This window comes from Pteropus alecto, unplaced genomic scaffold (assembly GCF_000325575.1).
Source record: "Pteropus alecto unplaced genomic scaffold, ASM32557v1 scaffold398, whole genome shotgun sequence".
NCBI classification, from domain to species: domain Eukaryota; kingdom Metazoa; phylum Chordata; class Mammalia; order Chiroptera; family Pteropodidae; genus Pteropus; species Pteropus alecto.
In genome coordinates, this window is record NW_006442497.1 from 5,075,152 (window position 1) to 5,085,966 (window position 10,815).

The window sequence follows — 10,815 nt, forward strand, 5'->3', positions numbered from 1 at the left end:
AGTATTATAGGGCACTTGTACTTTATTTTTATCATAAAATAGTTCAACAGAAAATTAGAGAGAGTGCTATACAATCAGCCCTTGGTATCCGCAGGAGATACCAAAATCCATGGATGCTTAAGTACTTTATATAAAATGGTGTAGTATTTACGTATAACTTAGGCACATTGTTCCATATGCATTAAATCATCTCTAGATTACTTATAATACCTAATACAATGGAAATGCTATGTAAATGGTTTTCCCAGTGTATTGCTTTGAGAATAATGACAAGAAAAAAGAGTCTGTATATTTTCAGTACAGATGCAACCATTGTAGACCTAACTGCATAGCACACCTCAGCAGCAAGTTTGTTTGTTCATTTTCCCTGAATAGTATTTTCAGTCTGAGCTTGGTTGACTTCATGGATGGGGAACCTGCATATATGGTGGGCTAACTATAATAAACACTAAGTACCACTCACAGAATTAACAAATTTCGATACTTCTCTTTATTTGATTTCATTTTTTTAGGCAAGAAAACACTACATATTTTAATTCCTCTCTCCTATCACACTGTCTTATCCTTTCTCCCTCTCTAGAAACAGCCACTATTCTGAAGTTAATATGTACCCCTCCCAGCTATGTTTTTTTAAATTTTGCTATATATATATATAATATTAAATATACATGTGTGCTAGTCTATCCATAAACAATTTATAATGTAAGTTTGCATGTTTTCATATATTACACAAATAGTATCTTACTGTGCACATTTTAAAGCCAGCTGCTTTTCACCTGACATTATTTGTGCAATCTATCTGTGTTGATTTCATGTTGATTTAATTTGCTTTAACTCTACTACTCCCTTGTATGAATGTACCAGGATTGGTTATCTATTCCCCTGTCCATGGGCTTTTAGTTCATTTCCAACTTTTTGCTAATATAAACAATGTTGCAGTGAACATATTTGTACATAGCCCCTGGGTGAAATTGCACATATTTCTCTAGGTTACATACCCAAGAGTGGATTAACTTGGTCCTAGAGTATGTGCATCCTCAATATGGATACGTTTTCCAAAGCAATTCTACCAGTTCACCCTCCCACTAAGCAGTACGTGAGTGTTTCCTTTGCTCCACATAATCACTAATGCTTGGTATTGTTAGCCTTTTTAATTTTAGCCATTATGATGGAGATGAAATGGTATCTTATTTTGGATATAATTTACATTTTCCTTATTGCTTGTAAATTGCATATCTTTTCACTTGCTGGCTTTTGAATTTCCTCCATCATAAATTTTCTGTTCATATCTTTTACTCATTTTTCTGTTGGACAGTTTGTGTTTGCTTTGTAGTACTTCTTTGTATATTCTGAATATAATACAGATTTCTACTTTATAAATATAAACTATACATATTATATATTATATATGTATTATATATGTATATATGTATTATATATGTATACATATATATAATATGTATTATATATGTATACATATATGTAATATGTATTTATAATGCATACATATAATATATATAATGTACATTGCAAATATCTTCCCCTGGTTTGAGTTTTTCTTTTCACTTTGCCTTTTGTCATTAGAAGTTTTTAATTTTAGCATAACTGGATGCATATATTGGCCTTTCCTCTTATGATTTGCTCTTTTTGTGTTATGTTTAAGAAGTCATTTCCTACAACTCATGTATACATTGAGTCCTGTTTTTCACATTTAGGTCCTTGATATACCTGGAATGTATTGTTTGTAGATGATGTGAAGTAGGGATCTAATTTTACTTTTTCCATATGGTTAGCCATATGATTATTTATAAGGATCCTGCAATTAAGAAAATATATATATACACATTTTAGTACTAATAGATCACCCCCAGACACAAACGATAGTATTTTGAGAACTTACCACATAAAAAAGGAAAAATCACAAAATGAAGAAATCATCTGCTCAATAAATACATTTATTTGACTAAGCAAACAAAATCTATTTAGCTACTGTAATCACATTATGCACCAAAATACATTCTAGAGGGAATTAAATGTAAAAGATGAGTTCATTAAAAAACAAGAAGACTATATTAATAAATATTTATGATTCTTTTGGTAGGAAAGAATATAGTCATAAAAAATATTTTTAAATATCCAGGAACAAACTTTATAAGAAATGTGTGAGTCTACAGCCATACCACCCTGAACGCACCCCATCTCATCTGATCTCAGAAGTTAAGCAGGGTTAGGCATGGTTAGTACTTGGATGGGAGAAATGTGTGAGATCTTTATGAAGAAAATTGGAAACGCTACTAGGGGACATAAAAGGAGATTTCATGAAAAAACATATCCTGTTTTTAGAAAGAGGACATGATGTATCATAAAGATTCTTTCCTTAACTCAATCTACACATTTAATACATTCCACTAAAATTGATTTTTTAACTAGTCAAGCTGACCTTCATGTTTATATTGTAGAATAAATATGAAGAATAACTGAGAAAATCCTCACCAAAGATGAGCAATAAAGGAAGATTTGTGTCTATTTCACATTAAAATGTATTAACAATGGTTTGGAATTGTTGACATGGTTCTTGCCAAATATCTGGAAGACGGGTGGCTCCCTGTGAGAGGTCCTGGACTCCTTCAGAGTGTCTGGTGGAGACTTAGAACTAATCCAAAATTTTATCTTTTCCCAACTGTGCCCAAGGTAGTATTCATGTTCCCCCTTTGCCTAGGCACTCACCCGGATAGGCTTCTTGGGCTTCATGCACTCATGTTTCTTCGAATGACAAGAATTAGCCCTCGGGCCTAGCTATCCAAAGTGAGGTTTTGTAGAACAGCAGCAGCAGCAGCTGCAGCACTTGGGAGCTTGTTAGAAACAGAATATTGGCCCCGCCCCAGACCTAAAATCAGAACCTGCGTTTTAACTAGACATCCTGGGAATTTTATGCACATTAAAATTTGAGAAGTCATATACTAGACTGACATTCTTGTCAGTGGAATAAAATTAAATATTACCCCCCACTTATTGTAGTCGAACTAAGGCTTATTTCAAAAGCATCCTCTTTTGTACTTGATTTTTAAAAATTGCCAGCCACTTCTGCACCTTATTATTATATTTTTTGATCTCTCTCTTTTAGGACATGTGCCCACTGGTCTGAAATGCCATCCTGATGAGGAGCATCTGGTTTACCCTCTGGGTTGCACAGTCCTCATTCAGGCAATAAATACTAACAAACAGGATTTCCTACACGGTCATGGCAACAATGTCTCCTGTGTGACCATCTCCAAGAGTGGAGATTACATTGCCTCAGGACAAGTCACATTCATGGGCTTCAAGGTGAATAAACTGAAAGTAACTCGTTGTGAATTGATTTAGAGGCGCCTCCCTAAAAAAAGTGCCCACTTCAGTTTAGCTATGAACTGGCACGTGTTTTCACTCTTCCTCTTCTTCCTCTTGACTTCTTTTTGAACTCAGTTTCATTCTTATCAACTTGAGAGTGAAGGAATCTGGTGATTTTATACCAGATGTTGCAGCTGGTGACTAATAATGCTCAGGAACAAAAGTCCCAGTTTAAAACCATTTCCATTTCATTGCTGTCATGTTTCTAAGACATGATCTAATTTCTAGAAAAGTGACATTACTGATTATTTTTCACTAAAAGCTGTAGCTATCTACCTAGATTCTTTTAAAGTCTATCTATGATCTAAAAGTATATTCTTGCCCTCAGGCAGATGTCATTTTGTGGGATTATAAGAAGAGGGAGCTGATTGCTCGGCTGTCACTTCACAAGGGCAAAATTGAAGATGTGGCCTTTTCACCAAATGATTTATACTTGGTATCACTAGGAGGCCCAGATGATGGAAGGTAATGAACTAAACATATTTAATTATTTTCCTTCAGGCATATTTCTAGATGTGTCAAGTATCCTCTCCTCTCTAACATTCTCTGTTGGCCCCGTCTATATTTAAGTTAAGTTAAGCCTATGAAGAAATACCATAGAACAGTGGTTCTCAATCCTGGCCATGCATTGAAATTCTACTGGGAGCTTTAGAAAATTACTGATGTCAGGCTCCTCCTTCAGAGAGTCTGATTTGATTGGCCTGGGCTTTAGGAGTTATAAAAGTTTACCCCATGATTTTAATGTGCAGTTAAATTTGAGAACCATTACTGTAAAAAACCCCCAAAAGATGACATCATTACTGTCATCATCAGTAGCAGCAGCATCAAAGACAATAGATAAATTTTTTTGAGTCCTTACTATGTGACAGGTATGTGCTGAGCTCTTTAACTGCATTATCTCATTTAAGCCTCACAACAAATCCATGAGGTGGGAGCTATTAGGGTCATATGGCAGTCAAGGAACTAAAGTCATCAGCTGGTGAGTAACAGAGCTAGGAAACAAACCCTGGCTGTGTGACTCCAGACGTGGCATTTTTAACTAGCCTTGCTGAGATGTAATCTTTTTCCTCGAGGAACTCACAGTCAACTTTAGTAGGCAGAGAATACATACAAATGAAATTTGGGGGGAAAAAGTATTTAAAATCATTGTATTAGGAAGAACAATTAATGCAGTCGGTATTCCTATAAATGTTAAAGAAACGTAGTCTGAAGAAGAAAAATAACACCTGAGGTTTGTTTAGGATTCAATACTTTGGTGCACTTGTGTGGATACTTCCTTGTTTGAGCTTCACGAGTTTATTACAAAGGAAATTTGCATTTATGTGTAGTTACATATTGATAGTTCTTCTCTTTATGTATAGCAAGTCCACAAAATTTTTATGAGATTTCCTTCTTTAATAGTTATTCCCTTTCTGTGTTGAGTAGTCACACCTTCCCTGGGCTATCCCCATTTGACTGTTTTTGAAAAGAAATGTACCCAGAAATCATTTATTAAGGTCTTGGCTCAACTTAAAGCACTTATTCTCAACCTTGAGCGCGCACTAGAATCACCTGAGGAAAATTTAAAACTACTGATGCCTAGGTCCCACGCCCCCAGAGACTCTTGGATCTTAGCAATTTAGTCACTCCTTCCTCTAGCCCTTGCCAGAGAGATGCCAAAGCTAAGCCTTGTGGGGAGAAAAAGGGCCCCTTAACCAAGGTTAATATGCAAAACTATTCATCTCCTCTGTAATTTTAGGCTTGATTTTAGGCTATGTATAATTTACTTGAGAAAATTGGGGGATGTTGAGAAAAATATTCTAAAGAAAGACAGAAAAACAAACCTTGCTGGACAAGAAAATGCAATATGCCCATCCTTGGACAGCCATGGTGGTGAGGAAGACAGTTTCTGCCAATTGGTTTTGGACAGTCAGAAGTCAACCCTGAACCTGTGAGAGGGTCCATTCTATCCAAACCATCTTGCTTTTACGCAGAGGTAGAGGAACAGAAGGGATGCCAGGAATTGTAGTAGATATTCGACAGTTTGCATGTGCATGATTTTTTTTATGTTTTGTATCCTATTTTTGAACTTTTTTTTTTGCATCAATGTTATCACACTATCAGGATTGTAATGAAACATGCTTTTAAAATTAGTGTTATACCGAGGACATCTATGTGTGTACATATAAATGTATATCTCATTCTTTGCAATGACTACATGGTATTCCATTATACAAATGTGTTGGAATATATTAGGCCAACTTTATCTGTGTTAGCGCTTTGTATTTAGTTTTAAATTTTAAACTTTTTTTTGTGTGTGTGTGTGGGGGGGAAGCTATACCTTTTCATGGTTTATAAAGTTTGTTGTCCTATTACACAGAAGGATTTAAAATTCATATCCTCTCTATCATAAAGAGTTCTTCTATTCTCCAGAGGTTGTTGTTAATAATGCTGCTGTGAACATTCATTATAAGATTTAGTATGGATGTATGTTTTAATTTCTCTTGGGTATGAGGTACTTGGTTTTAAGAGTCTTTTGGGGGGGGGGTGCATCTAGTTATCAGTCTAATTTTTTAAGTGATATATCTCTCAATTTTTCTGCTTTAGGTAGTATCTATCAATTTTCTACAAGATAAAAAAATTTATGGCTCTTATACTACCTCCTACCTCTCCATTCCTAGAGATCTTGGGTATACCTTGATTTTAGACTATTTGTAATAATACATTCTACATGTAGAAACTTTGGGAAATATAAATAGGTATGTTTTAATATTAACAAGGTTTGTAACGTTTGCATTTTTTCCTTAATACTTTGATTCAGATGTTTAACATAACACTCTCTCCTTAGCATTTTTGATATTATTATCCTAACACTATTTAATTTAGGACTAAGTTGTATGATTGAACCTAGAAAGAAGGAAATGGAACCTAAAGCAGTACCTCTCAAAGTGTTATCTCCAGACCAGCAGCATCAGCATCACCTGGGACTTTTTAGAAAAGCAAATTCTCAGGCCCCACTTCAGACCTGCTGAATCGGAAGCTCTGGGAGTGGATCCTAGCAGTCTGTTTTAACAAGTCCTGCAAGTGATTCTGATACACGTTCAAGTTTGAGAACACTGCCTTATGTTGTCCTCTTTATTGCTTTTTCATTCCTTTGTTTTTTTTTTTGCCAGCATATTTCCCCTGTTCCCTGTCAAAATTTTTACATGGGATAAATCTGTAGTAAACTTTATGCCTTGAATGTCTGAAAATGTCTGTTTTAGCATCAGACTTGATGGATGTACTCACTGGTTTCTAGACACGTAATCGTTTTCATTCAAAACTTTTTAAGTGTCACCCATTTGTCTTTTCATATTCAGTGTGATTGAGGAGATGTGTGGGGGTCAGTGTAATTCCTTTGTTCTTTTGTAAGTAAACTGTTGTTTTATTTTTTCTTTCTAGAACTACTAAAAGAACTGTTTCTTATTTTGAAAGTCTGTCTTCTCCTGACTTTTTTTTGTCCCTCTCGTTTTGGCAGTGTGGTGGTGTGGAGCATAGCCAAGAGAGATGCCATCTGTGGCAGTCCTGCGGCTGGCCTCAATGTTGGGAATGCTACCACAGTGATCTTCTCAGGGTGCCGCGATGAGATGTTTGTTACAGCTGGAAAGTACGTGTTTACAGTTGAGGTTTTCAGAACTCATAAACCACTTTATTTGTTCATACAGAAGGCATAGTCATTCCAATTTTGGGGAACATATTTTCAGTCCTGGAAAAATACCTTACATCATAATTTTTATGATTTTGTAGTCATTAAAACTCCTTTTAACCAAAAGACTTTTAAACATGGTTATTTGAAAATTCTGGGCTTTCTACTGAAAATGTACTGCTTATCTGCTAAATTCATTTCAGGTTCTGGTCTGTTTGTTACTGATGACACATTACCTACAATCCATGCTCTCAGAGTAATTTACACAATGGCACAGATTTACTCACTGGTTGACATTTTTTACCACACGCTCTTGATTTAGATTTCATGAAATGATAGTTTGCGAATGAACTGTGCCACGAAGTTTCAAATGTTTGACTACCAGCCATATGAGATAATTTCCGTTAGGGTCAGCTTTTAACAAGCTAAAAGGGGACCAAGCTGAAGATTTGAACAGAGGCCAGCATCTGTCTAACAGAAGACATTAATTTACAGACTCAACAATCAGAGCCCTGTCTGGAGTTTGAAGTGAAGATTAAACCTGTACAAAAACATCCCTCTTTTATGTCATATATCAGTTCAAAGGTTAAAACTCTGTGAACGTAGGGTTGAAGTATATGTTGAATGGAATTATCCTTTTCAGCCCATCTGTGGTCTCCCATCTGTGAAGGGCACTCATCATTGGTTACTTTTCCAGCCAGAGTAAAACATTTGTGCTCCCCTACATCTGTGCTGTTTCCTGTCCCTACCTTGTGATGTGCAGCATGCATTTGTTCCACGGCTACTTATGAGGAAAGATTTATTCAGAGGCAATGAAACTAACTGGTGGTATAAAAGCCACCAGTTAAGTATAGCCCCCAAATAGTGTCTTACTAGGACAGTATTCTGATCCTAAAACTGCTGATCACGTCCTACCCTTTCTTCAGAGGCCACTGGTGACCACGAAGCTCTTCAGTTCCTTTTAGGTTTGCAGAGTGCTTTGACTAAGCCTTGGTTAATGGGGGTCTCTCTGCCCCTCAGCTGCTTGAGCAGCTGCTTGAGCAGCAGGCACAGACCCATTCTGATGCCTGTGGACAATGTTTCTCCAGGAGTCAAAACTTGAATTTAAGCCCAATTTTTTTTAGGACATTCTATAATCTAGGTCTGTTTTAATTTTATGTAACACTGATAACTGAGATAAAGCACTCTTAAGTAAGATTTCTGGTATGGCACCTATACATCGTGGTTCTCCATGATGGTCCCAATTTCAGGTGTTCCATTATATTGTCCCCCATGAGATATTGTGCAAGTTCCAATATTTTAGCATCCAAATGACAGCTACCAGGAAGGCCATGGAAAATCTGATTCTTTTCTTTTTAGTTTAGAAAGTACATTCAAAATATTTACTGAACATTTACTATGTGCATAACTCTGAGGTTTTATAAAAAAAGAAAAACTGAACTTGATCAATATACTTTTAATCTTTCTGTCTTAAGATATTAGCTGAAGTCTTCGTGATGTTGACCATGATATTTTTATACGATTATTAATTCAGATTAATTCAACATACAATGATTACATATAACCTATGTGCCAAATCTTGTGTTAGGTGCTGATTTTGTTTGACTTTTCATTGCTTAGTCTCATTTCTCCTTCCTTGAAGACAGGACTCTCCATAATGAAGTTCTTCCCTTTAAAAACTTTCCTCACAATTTAGTACTTTGAAAGAAACACACCTAATGAACTCTGGTTTGCTCATTTGTTTCCTTGTTTGTTTGTGTTTCTCTATTATCACTCTAGTGGATAGAGTGTTTGCTTCAAAGTGAGAGAGCTAGGTGTGAATCCTTGCCCTGCTGTATGTAGGACCTTGCTGTATGTAGGCTCTGATTTTTCTCATTTGGAGAGTGGGGGATCATAAAACCTGCCCCGACGGTGGTTGTGAGGATGAAAGGAAGATCTTAGGTAGAGCACTAGGCTATAACAAACCCTCACAAATATCTAGTTCTCTTTGGCTTCTTCTTCAAGAGAATACATAAAACAGAGAAGAGATAAAGTGGTTGTTAAGTGGATGTCCATTCGACTGTGAATTTCTTTTCTATAGTGGGACAATTCGAGTATGGGAACTGGATCTCCTAAACAGAAAAATTCGGCCAACTGAGTGCCAAACAGGACAGATGAAAAGAATAGTTCTGTGTATTACTGTAAGTATCACTTTGAGTAACTATCACTTTAAGTAATTAGTAGTAGAAGTTCCTATTAATAATACTAACTGAAGTGTGTGTGTGTGTGTGTGTGTGTATGTGTGCCATGGGCTGCAGGGAGGTGAGGTCTGACATATGGGATATTGATTGGGGAGGCACAGATGAGGAGAACCTCACTTCTGGAGCTCCCTTCAGAAGTTGGAGAGAAGCTGCCTGGATATGGCTCCAGGTGAGTCTTGGCAGAGCTACCACCAGACCTGGGCTGCCATCAGACACCAGAAACCTGAGTACCAGAAGGCACTCAGAGCCCACAGCACATTTCTATGCCACTAACCCTATTTCTGCCATTGGAAATAAAGTTTCTAACTATGAGACTCATTGTTGAAATATAGTCTCTTCCATTAAGAGGAATTATTCATATGTTTTAAATGTGAATTCATACATTTATTCATATAACTCTATTCTCCATTGACTTGTTTCTCTTGTCTAATGAAGTCATTTTACGAATATAGACTTTGGAAAATATGAGATAAAGCAAATACATATTCTCTTTGGAAGAGTACACCTTCATCCTAGGAGCCCCTTTGAGGAGTCTTAAGAGTTGGAGCCAGCAGGGTAGGCGGCATGCTAATGTCAGACACAAATAGACTTCAAGTGAAATGCACAGGCTACATGAAGCCTAACATTTCCTCCAGTTCTGAATTTGGCCTTGAGCTGTCCTTACCTACATCTAGGTCTGAGGAATAGAAATAGCCAGATGCACCTTTGTAGGTCTTCCTGGGGTTTCAGAGAAAGCTTATGCTGTCCCTGACCCGGGGGCTAATAGGCATCACTGAGGAAACCCAGGTCTTCAGGTTTCTTTTTCTCTCTGCTCCCCAGATGGCCAGCGATGATTGCTTTTTCTACCTTGGAACCACAAGTGGAGATATTCTAAAAATGAACCCTAGGACTAAACTGCTGGCAGACAGTGGGCCAGTGAAGGAGAAATTCAGTCTGGTGAGTAGAGGCCATCAAAGTCTATTCTGCCCTGCTGTTTTCTAGTGATTTCTTCCCTCCACTGATAAGATAGCCTTTTGTTAAGAAAGAGTCTGCGGGAAAAGAAAGTCTGTGATGTACCTAAGGCCACACCTAAGTTTGCAAGGTGCATTGACTAGTTCACTAAACCAGAGGTCCCCAAACTTTCTGGCACTAGGGGCCAGTGCTCCCACGAAAATCTAATACCTGGTGATCTGAAGTGGAGCTGAGGCAGTGATGCTAGTGCTGAAGAGCAGCTGCAAATATAGATGAAGCTTCACCTGCTCACCAGCCACTCACCTCCTGCTGTGCAGCCCGCTTCCTAAAAGACCATGGACCAAGTACCAGAGGTTGGGAACCCCTGATCTAAAAACTGATCTCTGGTTTATGTTCAGGGCAAAGGTATTCCTAGGTGTCCTCTATTAGAGAATCAGAACCACAGCTTTTTTTGCATCTTCAAACCACATTGTTCCCAGCATTTGGGCAGCCCTGTTACTATGTATAAGAGAAGTGTGCTCTTTGATCTATGCAACTATATGTACATATAATTTTTCTTTCTAACCTAATAAC

At 37.2% G+C, this 10,815-nt stretch overlaps 1 protein-coding gene across 1 annotated transcript in view; it reads left to right on the forward strand.

The window, feature by feature from the left end:
- The window catches only part of CFAP52 (cilia and flagella associated protein 52), a 44,548-nt gene that overhangs the window by 6,918 nt on the left and 26,815 nt on the right, over positions 1–10,815 (forward strand). Inside the window, exons 2-6 of the mRNA XM_006922385.2 lie at positions 3,125–3,324; positions 3,716–3,852; positions 6,884–7,012; positions 9,132–9,231; positions 10,111–10,227. Coding sequence (XP_006922447.1) covers positions 3,125–3,324; positions 3,716–3,852; positions 6,884–7,012; positions 9,132–9,231; positions 10,111–10,227 — 683 coding nt within the window. The remainder of the gene's footprint in view (positions 1–3,124; positions 3,325–3,715; positions 3,853–6,883; positions 7,013–9,131; positions 9,232–10,110; positions 10,228–10,815) is intronic.